General features: G+C 43.2%; 1 protein-coding gene across 4 annotated transcripts in view; it reads right to left on the reverse strand.

Annotated features, from left to right (window-relative positions):
* Window positions 1-10,089: 10,089 nt before the first annotated feature.
* rnf157 (ring finger protein 157) overlaps window positions 10,090-21,461 on the reverse strand; it is an 80,721-nt gene continuing 69,349 nt past the window's right edge. For 3 of the 4 annotated variants that reach the window (XM_063030898.1, XM_063030897.1, XM_063030895.1), the window contains 4 exons: window positions 19,753-19,809; window positions 19,616-19,673; window positions 13,938-14,042; window positions 10,090-10,964 (listed from right to left, as the gene is read on the reverse strand). In XM_063030898.1, coding sequence (XP_062886968.1) covers window positions 10,879-10,964; window positions 13,938-14,042; window positions 19,616-19,673; window positions 19,753-19,809 — 306 coding nt within the window. In that variant the 3' untranslated portion in view covers window positions 10,090-10,878. The remainder of the gene's footprint in view (window positions 10,965-13,937; window positions 14,043-19,615; window positions 19,674-19,752; window positions 19,810-21,461) is intronic. The other variant, XM_063030896.1, reaches the window with a different exon arrangement.

The following is a 21,461-nucleotide window of genomic DNA, read 5'->3' on the forward strand; positions in this document are numbered from 1 at the left end:
GGGATTAAAATTACTTGTAAATATAAAGATTTATTTAAGATTAACTTTTTACCATTAATAGACCATATCACTCAACTTTCATCTAAATGGTTTCCTTTATATTTAACTTTGATTGGTCGTATTAATGCAGTTAAGATGTTTTTTTTGCCAAAATTTTTATATGTGTTTCAGGCATTACCAATTTTTGTTCCAAAATCTTTCTTTGATAAAGTTGACTCTAAAATTTCTTCATTTATTTGGCAGAATAAAAATCCGAGACCGGGTAAAATACATTTACAGAAAGCTAAGAGAGATGGAGGTTTAGCATTACCTAACTTTAGATTTTATTATTGGGCAATTAATATTCGACATATGAAATTTTGGTTACTTGACCAGGATACACTATCTATTCCTAAATGGGTAACATTGGAACTACAATCTGTTCAGGGCTATACACTTGGCTCTATTTTAGGTTCCTCTCTCCCTTTTGATTCGAAACGCCTTAAGCAGGTGTCTAACCCGATAGTTAAATATGCTTTGCGTATTTGGTTTCAATTCAGAAAATTTTTTGATCTTAATCAATTCAGGTTAGCGATTCCTATTTTAGGTAACATATTTTTTCCTCCCTCTTTTACGGATCGCGCTTTTCAAACTTGGAAGACTAAGGGTATTTTACGGTTTTTGGATTTATTTTTAGATGGTTCCCTTATGTCTTTTGAACAATTATCTAATAAATATAACTTATCAAGAATACATTTTTTTAGATATTTACAAGTCAGAAATTTCCTAAGTACTATACTTTCTTCCTTTCCAATGCTTCCTCCTACATATATTTTAGATTCGATAATTAACCTTAATCCATGTCAGAAAGGTGCATCGGCTATGATTTATAATATTATTATGAAATTTAGGAAAGCTCCATTTGATAAGATTAGGGTAGATTGGGAACAGGAATTGGGGCTTACCATTTCTGTGGATGATTGGGGGCAGATTTTACAATTAGTTAATACTTCCTCTATTTGTGCTAAACATTCCCTAATTCAATTTAAAGTTGTTCATAGAGCACATATGTCCAAAGATAAGTTAGCGCGTTTTTACTTGCATATTAATCCTTTTTGTGATAGATGTTCGGGGCAGATAGCCTCTTTAACTCATATGTTTTGGTCTTGCCCTACTTTGGAAACTTTTTGGAGAGACATTTTTAATATTATTTCTAAGGTATTAAATATAGATATCTCTCCTCACCCTATTACTGCTATCTTTGGACTACCTAAAATTTCTAGTAATCTTTCCCCTTCAGCCCGTAGAATGATTGCATTTCTTACTTTAATGGCGAAAAGATGTATTTTACAACATTGGAAAGAGCTTAATGCTCCAACTGCCTTTTTTTGGTTCTCTCAGACGATATTATGTTTGAATCTGGAGAAAATTAGAAGTAACCTTTATGATTCTTCATTTAAATTTGAACAGACTTGGGGATCTTTTATTCGATATTTTCATTTAATGTAATATATACCCTTCTTGTTTTTTTTCACTGTTTTTAATGGAGGTCGGGATTGAGGACGTGATTTTAAGTTTAACTCTGTTTGGTTTCAAGTTAGCCCATTGCTTTGCTTTGCTTTTAGTTAGTTGCACGGTGGGTTTTTTGGGGGTTTTTTTTTTTCTTTTTTTCTATTGATATATATATAAAATTTAGTATACTATTATGTTATCTTGGTTTCTTATGTTTAAATTACATTGTTTGTAGTATTTTTTTTGGTATTCATACCTTCTGTAATTTTATTATATTTTAACATTGTATTAATGTTTATATGGCTTACCTTTTTGTATACTTATTCAATAAAAAGATTTAAAAAAGAAAAAAAGGATAGGAATGGTTTACATTTGGACAGGTGTTTGGATAGGAATTGTTTACATTTGGACAGGTGTGTGGATAGGAAAGGTTTACATTTGGACAGGTGTGTGGAAAGGAAAGGTTTACATTTGGACAGGTGTGTGGATAGCAAAGGTTTACATTAGGACAGGTGTGTGGATAGGAATTGTTTACATTTGGACAGGTGTGTGGATAGAAAAGGATTACATTTGGACAGGTGTGTGGATAGGAATTGTTTACATTTGGACAGGTGTGTGGATAGGAAAGGATTACATTCGGACAGGTGTGTGGATAGAAATGGTTTACATTAGGACAGGTGTGTGGATAGCAATTGTTTACATTTGGACAGGTGTGTGGATAGGAAAGGTTCACATTAGGAGAGGTGTGTGGAAAGGATAGGTTCACATTTGGACAGGTGTGTGGATAGGAATTGTTTACATTTGGACAGGTGTGTGGATAGGAATTGTTTACATTTGGACAGGTGTGTGCATAGGAAAGGTTCACATTTGGACAGGCGTGTGGATAGGAAAGGTTTACATTAGGACAGGTGTGTGGATAGGAATTGTTCACATTTGGACAGCTGTGTGGATAGGAGTTGTTTACATTTGGACAGGTGTGTGGATAGAAATTGTTCACATTTGGACACGTGTGTGGTAAGGAAAGATTCACATTTGGACAAGCGTGTGAATAGGAATTGTTTACATTTGGACAGGTGTGTGGATAGGAATTGTTTACATTTGGACAGGTGTGTGGATAGGAAAGGTTTACATTTGGACAGGTGTGTGGATAGGAATTGTTTACATTAGGACAGGTGTGTAGATAGGAATTGTTCACATTTGGACAGGTGTGCGGATAGGAATTGTTTACATTTGGACAGGTGTGTGGATAGGAATGGTTTACATTTGGACAGGTGTGTGTATAGGAATCGTTTACATTTGGACATGTGTGTGGAAAGGAAAGGTTCACATTTGGACAGGTGTGTGGATAGGAATTGTTTACATTTGGACAGGTGTGTGGATAGGAAATGTTACATTTGGACAGATGTGAGGATAGGTAAGGTTTACATTTGGACAGGTGTGCAGATAGGTAAGGTTTACATTAGGACAGGTGTGTGGATAGGAAAGTTTTGCATTTGGACAGGTGTGTGGAAAGGGAAGCTTCACATTTGGAGAGGTGTGTGGATAGGAATTATTTACAATTGGCCAGGTGTGTGGATAGGAAAGGTTTACATTTAGACAGGTGTGTGGATAGCAAAGGTTTACATTAGGACTGGTGTGTGGATAGGAATTGTTTACATTTGGACAGGTGTGTGGATAGGAATGGTTTACATTTGGACAGGTGTATGGATAGGAAAGGTTTACATTTGGACAGGTGTGTGGATAGGAATTGTTCAGATTTGGACAGGTGTGTGGATAGGAATTGTTCACATTTGAACAGGTGTGAGGATAGGAATTGTTCACATTTGGAATGGTGTGTGGAAAGGAAAGGTTCACATTTGGACTGGTATGTGGATAGGAATGGTTTACATTTGCACAGGTGTGTGGATAGGAAAGGTTTACATTTGGACAGGTGTGTGGATAGGAATTGTTTACGTTTGGACAGGTGTGTGGTTAGGAATTGTTCACATTTGGACAGGTGTGTGGACAGGAAAGGTTTAGATTAGGACTGGTGTGTGGATAGGAATTGTTCACATTTGGACAGGTGTGTGGATAGGAAAGGTTTACGTTAGGACAGGTGTGTTGATAGGAATTGTTCAAATTTGGACAGGTGTGTGGATAGGAATTGTTTACATTTGGAAAGGTGTGTGGATCGGAATTGTTTACATTTGGAAAGGTGTGTGGATAGGAAAGGTTCACATTTGGAATGGTGTGTGGAAAGGAAAGTTTCACATTTGGACAGGTGTGTGGATAGGAGAGGATTACATTTGGACAGGTGTGTGGATAGGAATTGTTTACGTTTGGACAGGTGTGTGGATAGGAATTGTTCACATTTGAACAGGTGAGTGGATAAGAATTGTTCACATTTGGACAGGTGTGTGGAAAGAGAAGGTTCACATTTGGACAGGTGTGTGGATAGGAAGTATTTACAATTGGACAGGTATGTGGATAGGAATTGTTTACATTTGGACAGGTGTGTGGATAGGAAAGGTTTACATTTAGACAGGTGTGTGGATAGCAAAGGTTTACATTTGGACAGGTGTGTGGATAGGAAAGGTTTACATTAGGACTGGTGTGTGGATAGGAAAGTTTTACATTTGGACAGGTGTGTGGATAGGAATTCTTTACATTTGGACAGGTGCGTGGATAGGAATTGTTTACATTTGGAAAGTGTGTGGATAGGAACGGTTTACATTTGGACAGGTGTGTGGATAGGAACGGTTTATATTTGGACAGCTGTGTGGATAGGAAAGGGTTCCATTTTGGACATGTATTTGGAAAGGAAAGGTTCACATTTGGACAGGGGTGTGGATAGGAATTGTTTACATTTGGACAGATGTGTGGATAGGAAAGGATTACATTTGGACAGGTAAGGTTTACATTTGGACAGGTGTGCGGATAGGAAAGGTTTACATTAGGTCAGGTGTGTGGATAGGAAAGTTTTGCATTTGGACAGGTGTGTGCATAGGAATTGTTCACATTTGGACAGGTGTGGAGATAGGAATTGTTTACATTTGGACAGGTGTGTGGATAGGAAAGGATTACACTTGGACAGGTGTGTGGATAGGAAAGGTTTACATTTGGACAGGTGTGTGGATAGGAAAGTTTTACATTTGGACAGGTGTGTGGATAGGAATTCTTTACATTTGGACAGGTGCGTGGATAGGAATTGTTTAGATTTGGAAGGTGTGTGGATAGGAACGGTTTACATTTGGACAAGTGTGTGGATAGGAACGGTTTATATTTGGACAGCTGTGTGGATAGGAAAGGGTTCCATTTTGGACATGTATTTGGAAAGGAAAGGTTCACATTTGGACAGGGGTGTGGATAGGAATTGTTTACATTTGGACAGATGTGTGGATAGGAAAGGATTACATTTGGACAGGTAAGGTTTACATTTGGACAGGTGTGCGGATAGGAAAGGTTTACATTAGGTCAGGTGTGTGGATAGGAAAGTTTTGCATTTGGTCAGGTGTGTGGATAGGAATTGTTTACATTTGGACAGGTGTGTGCATAGGAAATGTTCACATTTGGACAGGTGTGTGGATAGGAATTGTTCACATTTGGACAGGTGTGGAGATAGGAATTGTTTACATTTGGACAGGTGTGTGGATAGGAAAGGATTACACTTGGACAGGTGTGTGGATAGGAAAGGTTTACATTTGGACAGGTGTGTGGATAGGAAAGTTTTACATTTGGACAGGTGTGTGGATAGGAATTCTTTACATTTGGTTAGGTGCGTGGATAGGAGTTGTTTACATGTGGAAGTTGTGTGGATAGGAATTGTTTACATTAGGACATGTGTGTGGATAGGAATTGTTTACATTTGTACAGGTGTGTGGATAGGAATTGTTTACATTTGGACAGGTGTGTGGATAGGAAAGGATTACATTTGGACAGGTGTGTGGATAGGTAAGGTTTACATTTGGACAGGTGTGCGGATAGGAAAGGTTTACATTAGGACTGGTGTGTGGATAGGAAAGTTTTGCATTTGGACAGGTGTGTGGATAGGAATTGTTTACATTTGGACAGGTGTGTGCATAGGAAAGGTTCACATTTGGACAGGTGTGTGGATAGGAAAGGTTTACATTAGGACAGGTGTGTGGATAGGAATTGTTCAGATTTGGACAGGTGTGTGGTAAGGAAAGGTTCACATTTGGACAGGTGTGTGGATAGGTATTGTTTACATTTGGACAGGTGTGTGGATAGGAAAGGTTTACATTTGGACAGGGGTGTGGATAGGAAAGGTTTACATTTGGACAGGTGTGTGGATAGGAATTGTTCACATTTGGACAGGTGTGGAGATAGGAATTGTTTACATTTGGACAGGTGTGTGGATAGGAAAGTTTTACATTTGGACAGGTGTGTGGATAGGAATTCTTTACATTTGGTTAGGTGCGTGGATAGGAATTGTTTACATTTGGAAGCTGTGTGGATAGGAATTATTTACATTAGGACATGTGTGTGGATAGGAATTGTTTACAGTTGGACAGGTGTGTGGATAGGAACGGTTTACATTTGGACAGGTGTGTGGATAGGAACGGTTTACATTTGGGCAGGTGTGTGGATAGGAATTGTTTACATTTGGACAGGTGTGTGGATAGGAATTGTTTACATTTGGACAGGTGTGTGGATAGGAAAAGTTTACATTAGGGCATGTGTGTGGATAGGAAAGGTTTACATTTGGACAGGTGTGTGGATAGGAATTGTTTACATTTGGACAGGTGTGTGGATAGGAATGGTTTCTTGTAAAAATAAAATTTGTGCTTTAAGTCTCCGGAACACTTTAAAAACTTTTTTCCTTTTAATAGGATGATTAAGACCGTTAGTATTCCAGGAGACAAAATTAATAATAGACTCCATAAATCCTAAAGTCAACCCACAACAAGGGTTTAATATTTAATTAAATGTTTAATTTTACCTTGAAATTTATATCCTGGATTAAACTGTTATATCATTCCCCTGTAGCCTCAGTCCGTACTAACTCTTTAAACTCACCTTTTTTTCCTCTTTTTCGAGGTACTCGACAAGGCTGTCCTCTTAGTCCCCTATTATTTGATATTGCATTAGAACCTCTTGCAATTGCCATTCGAGAATCTTCAAATATTACTGGGTAACTCGGGGATTAAAGTCCCATAAATTATCACTCTATGCTGATGATTTACTTTTATATATTTCTAATCCTGAGAGATCCATTCCTGCTGTTTTAGAGTTATTAGCACAATTTGGTTTTTTTTCAGGTTATAAATTAAATCTTAGTAAGAGTGAACTCTTTCCGATTAATAAACATCTTCCCTTATATTATAAATTTCCATTTAAATTGATTGATAACTATTTTTCTTATCTTGGGATTAAAATTACTTGTAAATATAAAGATTTATTTAAGATTAACTTTTTACCATTAATAGACCATATCACTCAACTTTCATCTAAATGGTTTCCTTTATATTTAACTTTGATTGGTCGTATTAATGCAGTTAAGATGTTTTTTTTGCCAAAATTTTTATATGTGTTTCAGGCATTACCAATTTTTGTTCCAAAATCTTTCTTTGATAAAGTTGACTCTAAAATTTCTTCATTTATTTGGCAGAATAAAAATCCGAGACCGGGTAAAATACATTTACAGAAAGCTAAGAGAGATGGAGGTTTAGCATTACCTAACTTTAGATTTTATTATTGGGCAATTAATATTCGACATATGAAATTTTGGTTACTTGACCAGGATACACTATCTATTCCTAAATGGGTAACATTGGAACTACAATCTGTTCAGGGCTATACACTTGGCTCTATTTTAGGTTCCTCTCTCCCTTTTGATTCGAAACGCCTTAAGCAGGTGTCTAACCCGATAGTTAAATATGCTTTGCATATTTGGTTTCAATTCAGAAAATTGTTTGATCTTAATCAATTCAGGTTAGCGATTCCTATTTTAGGTAACATATTTTTTCCTCCCTCTTTTACGGATCGCGCTTTTCAAACTTGGAAGACTAAGGGTATTTTACGGTTTTTGGATTTATTTTTAGATGGTTCCCTTATGTCTTTTGAACAATTATCTAATAAATATAACTTATCAAGAATACATTTTTTTAGATATTTACAAGTCAGAAATTTCCTAAGTACTATACTTTCTTCCTTTCCAATGCTTCCTCCTACATATATTTTAGATTCGATAATTAACCTTAATCCATGTCAGAAAGGTGCATCGGCTATGATTTATAATATTATTATGAAACTTAGGAAAGCTCCATTTGATAAGATTAGGGTAGATTGGGAACAGGAATTGGGGCTTACCATTTCTGTGGATGATTGGGGGCAGATTTTACAATTAGTTAATACTTCCTCTATTTGTGCTAAACATTCCCTAATTCAATTTAAAGTTGTTCATAGAGCACATATGTCCAAAGATAAGTTAGCGCGTTTTTACTTGCATATTAATCCTTTTTGTGATAGATGTTCGGGGCAGATAGCCTCTTTAACTCATATGTTTTGGTCTTGCCCTACTTTGGAAACTTTTTGGAGAGACATTTTTAATATTATTTCTAAGGTATTAAATATAGATATCTCTCCTCACCCTATTACTGCTATCTTTGGACTACCTAAAATTTCTAGTAATCTTTCCCCTTCAGCCCGTAGAATGATTGCATTTCTTACTTTAATGGCGAAAAGATGTATTTTACAACATTGGAAAGAGCTTAATGCTCCAACTGCCTTTTTTTGGTTCTCTCAGACGATATTATGTTTGAATCTGGAGAAAATTAGAAGTAACCTTTATGATTCTTCATTTAAATTTGAACAGACTTGGGGATCTTTTATTCGATATTTTCATTTAATGTAATATATACCCTTCTTGTTTTTTTTCACTGTTTTTAATGGAGGTCGGGATTGAGGACGTGATTTTAAGTTTAACTCTGTTTGGTTTCAAGTTAGCCCATTGCTTTGCTTTGCTTTTAGTTAGTTGCACGGTGGGTTTTTTTGGGGTTTTTTTTTTTCTTTTTTTCTATTGATATATATATAAAATTTAGTATACTATTATGTTATCTTGGTTTCTTATGTTTAAATTACATTGTTTGTAGTATTTTTTTTGGTATTCATACCTTCTGTAATTTTATTATATTTTAACATTGTATTAATGTTTATATGGCTTACCTTTTTGTATACTTATTCAATAAAAAGATTTAAAAAAGAAAAAAAGGATAGGAATGGTTTACATTTGGACAGGTGTTTGGATAGGAATTGTTTACATTTGGACAGGTGTGTGGATAGGAAAGGTTTACATTTGGACAGGTGTGTGGAAAGGAAAGGTTTACATTTGGACAGGTGTGTGGATAGCAAAGGTTTACATTAGGACAGGTGTGTGGATAGGAATTGTTTACATTTGGACAGGTGTGTGGATAGAAAAGGATTACATTTGGACAGGTGTGTGGATAGGAATTGTTTACATTTGGACAGGTGTGTGGATAGGAAAGGATTACATTCGGACAGGTGTGTGGATAGAAATGGTTTACATTAGGACAGGTGTGTGGATAGCAATTGTTTACATTTGGACAGGTGTGTGGATAGGAAAGGTTTACATTAGGAGAGGTGTGTGGAAAGGATAGGTTCACATTTGGACAGGTGTGTGGATAGGAATTGTTTACATTTGGACAGGTGTGTGGATAGGAACGGTTTACATTTGGACAGGTGTGTGGATAGGAATTGTTTACATTTGGACAGGTATGTGGATAGGAAAGCTTTACATTAGGACAGGTGTGTGGATAGCAATTGTTTACATTTGGACAGGTGTGTGGATAGGAATGGTTTACATTTGGACAGGTGTGTGGATAGGAATGGTTTACATTTGGACAGGTGTGTGGATAGGAATTGTTTACATTTGGACAGGTGTGTGGATAGGAAAGGTTTACATTTGGACAGGTGTGTGGAAAGGAAAGGTTTACATTTGGACAAGTGTGTGGATAGCAAATGTTTACATTAGGACAGGTGTGTGGATAGGAAAGGATTACATTTGGACAGGTGTGTGGATAGGAATTGTTTACATTTGGACAGGTGTGTGGATAGGAAAGGATTACATTTGGACAGGTGTGTGGATAGGAAAGGATTACATTAGGACAGGTGTGTGGATAGGAACGGTTTACATTTGGACAGGTGTGTGGATAGGAACGGTTTACATTTGGACAGGTGTGTGGATAGGAATTGTTTACATTTGGACAGGTATGTGGATAGGAATGGTTTACATTTGGACAGGTGTGTGGATAGGAATTGTTTAGATTTGGACAGGTGTGTGGATAAGAAATGTTTACATTTCGACAGGTGTGTGGATAGGAATTTTTTACATTTGGACAGGTGTGTGGATAGGAAAGGTTGAGAGGGATATGGGCCAAATGGAGGTGAATTGGACTGGCTTAAGTCGGCAAAGGCTGACATAGACCAGGTGGGCCATTCAGCCCACCGTCTCTATGCTGACTATCATCTCATACCGGTCCGGGCATTGTTTTTATCAGTGTAACCCGGATCAGGGTTTAAGGAGTGGAGCTTCAGTTCCAGGGTCTCTGAGACACAACAAACACTGGTGGAGACTGCAGTTCTTGTTCCTTTAATCTACAGTGAGAGGCAATGCGCAGACTGTAACACAGAGCCAAGTCTTGCCAGGAATGTCACAGTCTTCATGAAAGAAGGAGTGAGGGATCGAGAGGGAGTGAGGGGCAGGGAGTGTGAGAGAGGGGAATAGAGAGTGCGGGGCAGGGAGTTTGAGAGGAAGAAGGAGAGAGGGGAATAGGGAGTGAGGGCAGAATGTCTGGGAAGGAAGAGTTATGGAGGGAGTGAGGGATAGGGAGGGGTGATCTGGGAGTGTCAGACAGGGAGGGTGAATGACGGAAGGAAGAGTTAAGAAGGAAGTGAGGGATAGGGAGGGAGGATCTGGGAGTGTCAGACAGGGAGAGTGAATGACGGAAGGAAGAGTTAAGGAGGGAGTGAGGGATAGGGAGAGGTGATCTGGGAGTGTCAGACAGGGAGGGTGAATGACGGTAGGAAGAGTTATGGAGGGAGTGAGGGATAGGGAAGGAGGATCTGGGAGTGTCAGACAGGGAGGGTGAATGACGGAAGGAAGAGTTATGGAGGGAGTGAGGGATAGGGAGGGAGGATCTGGGAGTGTCAGACAGGGAGGGTGAATGACGGAAGGAAGAGTTATGGAGGGAGTGAGGGATAGGGAGGGAGGATCTGGGAGTGTCAGACAGGGAGGGTGAATGACGGAAGGAAGAGTTATGGAGGGAGTGAGCTAAGGCAGGGGTCTGATTGTTGCACGTGGATGGTGTTCCAGCAGGAAGCATTCATCTACTCCAGGGGTGTGCACTGTGTCTGGGGTCACATCCTCGGTCACACGGCAAGACTTCCATAGACAGGGCCGTGGGCTCCAGGGGTCGAGGGCCACTGGCCAGGCCTGCCCTCGTCAACAGGGGTACCTGAGATCGTAGAGGAGAGAGTCAGCAAAACAATAGGCTGATTTAGCTTATCCTCTGCCTCAGCTAAAGCAACATCTTTGAAAAGGACTTCCACCCGATTGTTGGTGTGTGTCAGCCCCTTGATTGTGACCAGCAGAATAATCTGGTTCCACAAATTATAAGGCAACCCTAATGGGTAATTCCTGTTGTTCAACACTGCCCAGCTCTCCACCTGGCTCCAAGAGCTGAGTCCCAGAGTGAACTGTGAGGGGTGAGGGGGAATGATTGCCTGTCCCTGACGTTACAGCAGCACCTGACCGAGTGAACCGTGAGGGTGGGGGGTAATGAGTGCCTGTCTCTGACATTATTGCAGCACCTGACCGAGTGAACCGTGAGGGTGGGGGGTAATGAGTGCCTGTCTCTGACATTATTGCAGCACCTGACCGAGTGAACCGTGAGGGTGGGGGTAGGGGGTGGGGGTGCCTGTCCCTGACGTTACAGCAGCACCTGACCGAGTGAGGCACTGAGGGGAGGGAGGGAACGTCGACTCAGACCATGAGAGGCCTGCGTCGGGCACTGAGGAGGCCTGGTAACTCCGGGCAATGAGGTCAAAGGAGGAATAGCCCAGTGGTTGGAGTCAGCTAAAACACCAGGGAAGGTGGGTGGGGTCAGAGGGGAGTCATACCATCCCAGAACATCTGTGTGGGGGTTCCTTAAGACCATAAGATCCTAAGACATAAGAACAGAATTAGGCCATTTGGCCCATCTAGTCTACTCCGCCATTCAATCATGGCTGATCCCTACCTTCCATTCCTCAGCTCCACTCCCTGGCTTTCTCCCTGTAATCTTTAATGCTGTGTCCTATCAAGAACCTATCAAGCTCTGCTTTAAGTACACCCAATGACCTGGCCCCTACAGCTGCCTGAGGTAACAAACTCCACAAATTCAACACCCTCTAGCTAAAGAAATTTCTCCGCATCTCTGTTTTAAATGGATGCCCCTCTATTCTGAGGCTGTGCCCTCTTGTCCTAGACTCCCCCACCATGGGAAACATCCTTTCCACATCTACTCTGTCTAGACCTTTCAACATTTGAAAGGTTTCAATGAGATTCTCTCCTCATTCTTTTGAATTCTTGCAAATACAGACCCAGAGCGATCAAACTTTCCTCGTATGATAATCGTTTCATTCCTGGAATCATCCTTGTGAACCTCCTCTGAACCCTCTCAAATGCCAGCACATCTGGCGAGGAGCCCAAAACTGTTTACGATAGTCAAGGTGAGGCCTCACCTGTGCCTTACAAAGCCTCAGCATCACATCCCTGCTCTTGTATTCTAGATCTCTTGAAACAAATGCTAACATTGCATTTGCCTTCTTCACCACTGACTCAACCTGCAAGTTAACCTTCAGGGTGTTCTGTATAAGGACTCCCAAGTCCCCTTACATCTCAGATTTTTGGATTTTCTCCTCAATTAGAAAATAGTCCGCACATTTATTTCTACTACCGAAGTGCACGACCATGCATTTTCCAACACTGTGTTTCATTTGCCACTTTCTTGCCCATTCTCCTAATCTGTCTAAGTCCTTCTGCATCCTACCTGTTGCTTTAACACTACCTTCCTCTCCACCAATCTTTGTATCATTTGCAAACTTGGCAACAAAGCCATCTATTCTATTATCTAAATCATTGATATACAGCACAAAAAATAGTGGTCCCAACACTGACCCCTGCGGAACACACTAGTCACTGGCAGCCAACCAGAAAAGGATCCTTTCATTCCCACTCGCTGCTTCCTACCAATCAGCCAATGCTCTAACCATCTTAGTAACTTTCCTGTATAATACCAAGGGCTCTTAACTTAGTAAGCAGCCTCATGTGTGGTACCTTGTTAAAGGCTTTCTGATAGTGCAAATATACAACATCCACTGCACCCCCTTTATCTATCCTACTTGTAATCTCCTGAAAGAATGCCAACAGGTTCGTCAAGCAAGGTTTTTGCTTAAGGAAACCATGCTGACAATGTTGAGTGTCAGTGTCAGTGTGATGAGTCCAACCCCTCCACCCATCGTCACCCTCTACCTGTCTCACTGTCACCACTCCCTTTTCCCCAGCATCCCCGCCCCAGAATCCACATTGGTGTACAGTGCATCAGGCAACAGCATCTACAGAAAGCACTGTTCGTACGGGCAGTGGGGAGTACAGGGATCAAGGGCACTGAGACTGCGCTCAAGCAGCAGGTAGCAGCTGGTGATTACAGACAGACTGCAGGGCGGTGGGGAGTACAGGCATCGGCGAGACGGGCAGTGGGGAGTACAGGCATCGGCGAGACGGGCAGTGGGGAGTACAGGCAGTGGCGAGGCGGGCAGTGGGGAGTACAGGCAATGGCGAGGCGGGCGGTGGGGAGTACAGGCAGTGGTGAGGCGGGCGGTGGGGAGTACAGGCAGTGGCGAGACGGGCGGTGGGGAGTACAGGCATCCGCGAGACGGGCAGTGGGGAGTACAGGCATCCGCGAGACGGGCAGTGGGGAGTACAGGCAGTGGCGAGGCGGGCAGTGGGGAGTACAGGCAGTGGCGAGGCGGGCAGTGGGGAGTACAGGCAGTGGCGAGGCGGGCGGTGGGGAGTACAGGCAGTGGCGAGGCGGGCGGTGGGGAGTACAGGCAATGGCGAGGCGGGCAGTGGGGAGTAGAGGCATCGGCAAGGCGGGCAGTGGGGAGTACAGGCAGTGGCGAGGCGGGCAGTGGGGAGTACAGGCAGTGGCAAGGCGGGCAGTGGGGAGTACAGGCAGTGGCGAGGCGGGCAGTGGGGAGTACAGGCAGTGGCGAGACGGGCAGTGGGGAGTACAGGCAATGGCCAGACGGACAGTGGGGAGTACAGGCAGTGGTGAGACGGACAGTGGGGAGTACAGGCAATGGTGAGACGGGCAGTGGAGAGACAAGCATCGGTAATTGCTGGTCACAGCTCAGTCAGACCGAAGAGGACACGGATGATCACTCACCAGGTGTGGCAACCTCCGGACAGGGGTCATTGTCCAGTCCAATCAGCTCGGGTGGCTTGTTGTTGTTGTCACAGGCAGGCGTGACGCCAGTCTGGTCCCACCAGCCTGGAGAGAGAAAGAAAGACAGGAAGATTGTGGCAGGCGTTCAGACAGCCGGCACAGGTTGTCAGCGGCCCGCATGTCATTGGAACTCACAGTGTGGCACGTGCAGCGAGGGGATGTGTCGCCACTGAATGGGTCTGTATCCATTTCCTGTGGTCTTAGTGAAATACATGGCAGATCACATCTTGTCTCGGACTGTGGCTGAGGTCTCGACCTGTGTCCAAGGGATATTCCTGTCTCTGCAGTAAACCCCAGGGTTGTATTTGGGATCAGCGTCCGGTGTCCATGTTCAATATTCATTTCCTAGTGTGGGGGTTAGTGTTTGCCAACTATGTCGGGGTGGGGGATACTTAATCTAGAGTTACAGGGGGATGGGGACCCGAGTGTCAGAACAGTTAGTGGAGAAGTTGTGGAGACAGATGTTGGTAACGCCTTAGAGAAAGTCAAGAATCAAAAGGTTGAGCATTGTGTGACTAATGCCGAGAGGCGTATATTTCAATGCAAGAAGCATCGTAGGAAAAGCAGGTGAGCTCAGGGCATGAATCAACACATGGAATTATGATATTGCAGCCATTAGTGAGACTTAATTGCAGGAGGGGCAGGACTGACAGCTCAATATTCTGGCGCTTCGTTGTTTTAGACGTAACAGAATGGACTGACTAGAGAACTCATCTGCTGAGGGATTATGGATGGAAATGAGGAATAAGAAAGGTATGACCGTGTTAATGGGGTTATATTACAGAGCACACACAGTCCGTGGGATTTAGAGGAACCAGCCTGTTATAGAGGGTGATTTTAACTTTCCACATATTAACTGGGACTCCTTTACTGTAAAAACACGAGAGTCATAGAGAGATATAAAAGTACAGCACAGAAACAGGCCTTTTGGCCCATTTAGTCCATGCCAAATTATTTAAACTGCCAACTCCCATTGACTTACACCAGGACCATAACCCTCCATATCCCTACTAACCATGTACCTATCAAAAGTTCTCTTAAACGTTGAAATCGAGTTTGCATGCACCACTTGTGCTGGCAGCTCGTTCCACACTCTCACGCCCTTCTGAATGAAGAAATTTCCACGCACATGTTCCTCTTAAACTCTTGCTCTTTCACCATTAACATCTGGTTGTAGTCCCTACCAATCTGAATAGACGAAGTCTGCTTGCATTTATCCTATCTCTACCCCTCATAATTTTGTATATCAAATCTCTCCTCCTTCTACATTCTAGGGAACAAAGTCCTAACCTATTCAATCTTCTCTTATAACTCAAGTCTTCCAGAACCACCAACATCTTTGTAAATTTTCTCTGTAATCTTTCAATCTTATTTACATTGTTCCTGGAGGTAGGTGACCAAACCTGCACACAACACTCCAGGCTAGGCCTCACCAATATCTTACACAACTTCAACACGACATCCCATCTCCTGTGCTCAGTACATTGATTTATGAAAGCCAATGTGCCAAAAGCTTTCTTTATGACTCTATCATCCTGTGACACCACTTTCAAGGAATTACCGATCTGTACTCTCAGATCCCTTGGTGCTACCAGCCTCTTTGGTGCCTGATCATTCACCGTGTAAGACCTACCCTGTTACCCTGTGAAGTGCAAAACTTTGTACTTGTCTGCAATAAATTTCAATCGCCATTTTTCAGCCCACTTTTCCAACTGGTCCAGATCCCGCTACAAACCATGTTAGCCTTCCTCATTGTCCACTACACCCCCAATCTCGGTGTCATCTGCAAATTTGCTGATCTAGTTAACCACATTATCATCCAGATCATTGATATAAATGACAAACAACAACGGACCCAGAACTGATCCCTATGGCACAGGACTAGTCACAGGACTCCAGTCAGAGAGACAACCCTCTACTAGCACTCTCTGGCTTTTCTCACAAGGCAAATGTCTAATGCAATTTACTACTTCATCGTAAATGCCAAGTAACTCCATAAGACATGACGTACTGCCCACGAAGCCATGGTGACTACCCTCAATCAGTCCATGTCTATCCAATACTTACATATCCGATCCCCCAGAATACCTTCCAACAACTTTCCTGCTACTAACGTCAGGCTCACTGGTCTATATTTTCCTGGTTTATTTTTAGAACCTTTCTTGAACAGCAGGACAACATTGGCTACCCTCCGATCATCTGATAACTCACCTGTCGTTAAGGACGATTTAACTATCTGCTGGGGTCCTGACAGTTTCTGCACTTGCGCATGGTCTGCACACGGTCCAAAGGAACACCTTCTCAGGCCCCGGTGGTTTACCCTCCTACTTTGCCTCAGAACAGCAAACATCTCCTCTGTAATCTGTACAGGGTCCACGAAGTTGATGCCACTTTGCCTCACTTCTATAGACTCTGTCTGACTCCTGAGTAAATACAGATGCACTAAATTCACGTACACTCTTCCCCGTCTCCTTTGGCTCCACACATGGATTACCATTCTGATCTTCCAGAGGACCAGCTTTTTCCCTTATGATGCTTTTGCTCTTAATATATCTGTAGATTCTCCTTTAGAAATTTCTGAAATGCCAGTTCGCTGCTGTTGTTACTGCACGGTCGGGAATCTTCCGGAGAGAAGGCCTCAAAATCCCCGGCTTTGCCGGCTGTTGGTGACCAAGATTGAGGTCGAATCGTTCGGACAGAGATGGCGCTCAGTACTTGGTGTCGGAGAGCTGATTCGGAGGCTCGAAGTTTTCAGATGACTCAGAGACGGATTGTGGTCGGGCATGGCAGGGAGAGTTTTTCTTCCTTCTCCTGACTGCATGAGATGTGGGACATTTGAGAGACTTTGAACTTTTTACTGTGCTCATGGACTTCTTCATCAAGTTATGGTATTATTGCACTGTTGTAACTATATGTTATAATTATGTGGTTCTGTCAGTTTTTTCTGTCTTGGTCTGTCCTGTGTTTTGTGATATCACACCGGAGGAAATATTGTATCATTTCTTAAAGCATGCATTACTAAATGACAATAAAAGAGAACTGCATGTCTTCATAATCTAATCTACTCTAATCTAACCTTGTCTGCTAGGGCAACCTCATGCCTTGTTTCTAACCCTCCTGATTTCTTTCTTAAGTATTCTCTTGCATTTCTTGTACTCCATAAGCACCCACTTTGTTCCTACCTGACTATACCTGCTATACACCAATTTTGATGGGGGGAGAAGATGGCGGCATGATGACAGCGCGCGCGGCCACTTCTGTGATGAATATCTGTTATCTGTCAAGTAGGGGACCGTGCACAAACCTGATTTGATGGAGACAGATGTGAGAGCACAGCGGAACATCTGGAAAACTTCTGAAATGCTCACTTCGCTGCCGCTGCTACTATATGGTAACCGGAATCTCTGGAGCTGAAGGCCCCGAAATCCTCGGCTTTGCGTGTTTCAGCAGCCGGGGAGAGGTCGAAGGCGCTCGGCAGAGGATGGCGCTCGGAAGGCTGTATCGAAGAGGCTGCTCGGAAGCTCGGAGTTTTCGGACGGATGGACTCAGGCTGGGCTGGGGTCGGCTGCATCCAAGGTATCGGCAAGTTGACAGTGCCTGGAGGTTTATGGCAGGGAGTTTCTCCCTTTTGCCTCCTGCTATCAGGGACTCGGGAGTCGATCGACTCGGGACTTTGAGACTTTTTTACTGTGCCCATGGTCTGTTCTTTATCAAATTATGGTATTGCTTTGCACTGCTGTAACTATATGTTATAATTATGTAGTTCTGTCAGTGTTAGTCTTTGGTCTGTCCTGCTTTCTGTGATATCACTCCGGAGAAACATTGTATCATTTCTTAATGCATGTATGCATTTCTAAATGACAATAAAAGAGGACTGAGTGTTCTCATAATCTAATCTAAGATATGGCAAGTGTGGACTGGGACAGGCTGTTTTCCAAAAAAAGTGTACTTGGTAAGTGGGAGATTTTCAAAAGTGAAATGTTGAGAGTACACAGTTTGTATCAGCCTGTCAGAATAAAAGGTAAAGATAACATTTTTAGGGAACCTTGACTTTCAAGAGTCATTGAAGTGCTGGTTAAGAAAAAAAAAGGTGCAAAGCAGACATAAGCAGGTAGGAACAGATGAGGTGCTTATTGAGTATAAGAAATTCAAGAGAACACTTCAGAAAAAAATCAGGAGGGCTAAAAGAAGGTATGAAGTTGCCCTAGTGGACAAGGTGAAGGAGAATCCTAAGGGATTCTACTGACATGTTAAGAGCAAAAGGATTGCAAAGGACAAAAATGGTCCTCTAGATCAGAATGGTAAACCAGGTGTGGAGCCAAAAGAGAGGGGGGTGATCTTATATGCATTTTAACTCTATTTCGATAGGCAAAGCAGCAACTTCATGGGCCCTATACAGGTTACAGATAAGGAGGTGTTTGCTGTCTTGAGGCAAATTACTGTGGACTAATCCTCAGGGCCCAACAAGGTGTAACAAGGTTCAGTCGCTCAGCATGGAAGATGAGGTAATGAATTGAATTAGGAGAAGCCAAGGAGTGGTAGTAGATGGTTGCCTCTCTGATTGGAGGCCTGTGACTAGTGGTGTGCCACAGGGATCAGTGCTGGGTCCATTGTTGTTTGCCATCTATATCAATGATCTGGATGATCATGTTGATAACTGGATCACTAAATTTGCAAATGACACCAAGATTGGGGGTTTATTCTACAGTGAGGAAGACTATCAGCGCTTGAAATGGCATCTGAACCAGCTGAGAAAATGAGCTGAAAAATGGCAGAATTTAATACAGACAAGTGTGAGGCGTTCCACTTTGGTAGGACCAACCAGGACAGGTCTTGCACAGTGAATGGTAGGACACTGAAGGGTGCAGTAGAACAAAGGGATATAATTCATTGAAAGTGATGTCACCGGTAGATAGGGTCATAAAGAAAGCTATTGGCACACTGGCCTTCGCCTTCCCACCCACCAAACCATCTCCACAACCCTTCACCCACTCCTGCTCTCTCCTTGATCCCCATCACCCACCAAACCGTCTCCACGTGACCCACATGGGGGCCCATGTTCAGGAGTCATGTCACTGAGTGATGCAGGGCTCTGTGATCGGGGGTGAACATGGATGCCAGGTGTGGATGATGGAGAGTGACCTTGGACCTGGGACATGGATACCAGACATAGACACTGGACACGAGATACCAGTAAACGACCCCAGCAACAGAAGATCACATCAACAACCACAGACACATCTCAATTATCGTTCCCTGAACGTGGATTTTTCCACTTAGACTGCTGTGTACATGGAGCTGTCACTTGGATCCCTTGACATAGACCCCAGCGATGCACGTTCGGTGGGTGGAGAGAAGCGCAGAGCCTTTGACATGGACCCATGGACATCGGGACACCACACACGGATGTCCAGACCATTGAGGTGGATATGATGAGGATCCATAGGTGCCTGACAGTGACACCCAGCCACCCGTCGTTATCTGTGGGTCCTGACCTCTGGCACCAGATCCCGACATACAGCCACAGGACACATCTACAGGGACACGGATCACCGAATATGAAGATCAGGCAATGGATAGTGGGAATGCCCAAACTGAGTGACAGGAAGACAGGTTACCAAGGATACTTGACTCACGGACAGCAGCTCCCGCCCGCTCCTCGGTAACAGCGTTACCCTGGAAACACAGACAACAATGTTACCCTATAGGACTATCAACAGCCAATCCTAAGCAGTCCCCTGAAACCCAGCCCTACCTCAGAGTCTCGTCGGCTGGTACCCATATCAGCATCAGCCTCTGGTGTCCGAGGAGCCTGTGAGAACAAAATCAGGGAACTATTGTCTGATGTCATCCAGAGGTACTTTGCCCTTACCCACCAAACTGTCCCCACAGCCTCCCCATCCCCACTGCCCACGCTCTCCCCATCGAAAACCTCACTAAACCCCTCCCACCCACCAAACTGTCCCCACAGCCCCTCACCCGCCCCTGCTCTCTCCTCGCCACCCATCCATCTACTCCCCCAGTCCTTCCACCAATTCCATCCACTCTTCCCCATCTTTCCCCAATCCAATTCCTCCACAAGCTCTGAAAATAAGAAATTCTTTCAGAATCTGTAAATTCAGAGCAACACACACAAAATGCTGGAGGAACTCAGCAGGTCAGGCAGCATCTATGGAGAGGAATAAACAGTTGAAATTCTGAGATGAGACCTTTTTCCAGCACCTGTACATCAATAGCGAAGTAGAGATGGTCATTCCTCAAAATGCTTTAGTGTCCAAATTAATTCCTACTGATGAGAGCCTTTTGGTAAAGTAACCCACTGTATAAAAAGGAGAGAAATTGGAGAATTAAAGCAGGGGTGGTGTTGGGCAGAATCCAGTACGCGGCATTTGGAAGAGTGATGAACCTGTTGGAAGACAGCCCAGGAGTACAGGAGTGTCTTCACACTTGCGGACTCAGAGTGGGAGTGGGAGAACCGGAAGATGTGCTGTGTACGTACTTTCAGAAAGCTTTCACAATACCCCCGGAAGAAATTAGATTCAATAATAAAGCAGATGGGATTGGGAACAATTATTGTTGTGGATAAGGAACTGGTTAACACATAGGAAGGAGAGGGTAGCAATAAATGGGTCTTTCCTGGGGTGGCAGTAACTAGTGATGTACAGCAGGGATCAGAGCTGGAAACCAGTGACTCACAGTGGATATGAATGATTTTAGGTGAGGGAGTTCAGTGCATTAACTCCAGGTTTGTGCAGGTCACTGACCCCTGCTGGCTGGGACAGGGGTGGCGAGGTCCAAGCCGGGAACAGGTGGGTCAAAGTGACTTGGACAGGTTGACCAAGTGGGTGGATGCAGGGTAACAAGGATAAATGTGGGATGGCATATTTCACCCTAAAGGTGAGGTTTGGGAAGTGGGAGAGGTATCAAGACCTGGGTGTTCTTGAGCACCAGTCACTGGGAGTAAAGATACAGATGCAGCTGGCAGGTATGGTGTGGCTGGTCATCTTAGCAAGAGATTTCATGTCCCTTTAGGATTGTACCAGTTTCAATCGCATCCCTTTCATTCTTAAAATTGCAGCAAATATAACTAAGTCCAAAACCAGAGCTGGGTAAAACCCAGCCTATCCAGTACACTCATAACTGCAAGGCCAAACTCTACTCCATCTCAAGATTCAAGACTGTTTATTGTTGTTCTTCAGTACAGGGTGTATAGGGGAACCAAATGATGTTACCCTGGATCCCATGCAGCCTTTATAAACACAATAAATATTTTTAAAAAACAAACACGCAATGCACAGGTAAGTGTAAAGTGGCAGAACATGGATGGGAGCGAGGGGCGGTGAACTGTGCAGGCTTTTGTTTGTGGCCCGAGTTCAGCTCCTATACTCTGCTGCAGAGTGCCTTGTTAAGATCAATGGATCACTGACAGCGCCCGTTTCCTTCAGAAGAGGAGTATGTCAGGGG

The sequence above is a fragment of the Mobula hypostoma genome, chromosome 22 (assembly GCF_963921235.1).
Source record: "Mobula hypostoma chromosome 22, sMobHyp1.1, whole genome shotgun sequence".
Lineage (NCBI taxonomy): Eukaryota > Metazoa > Chordata > Chondrichthyes > Myliobatiformes > Myliobatidae > Mobula > Mobula hypostoma.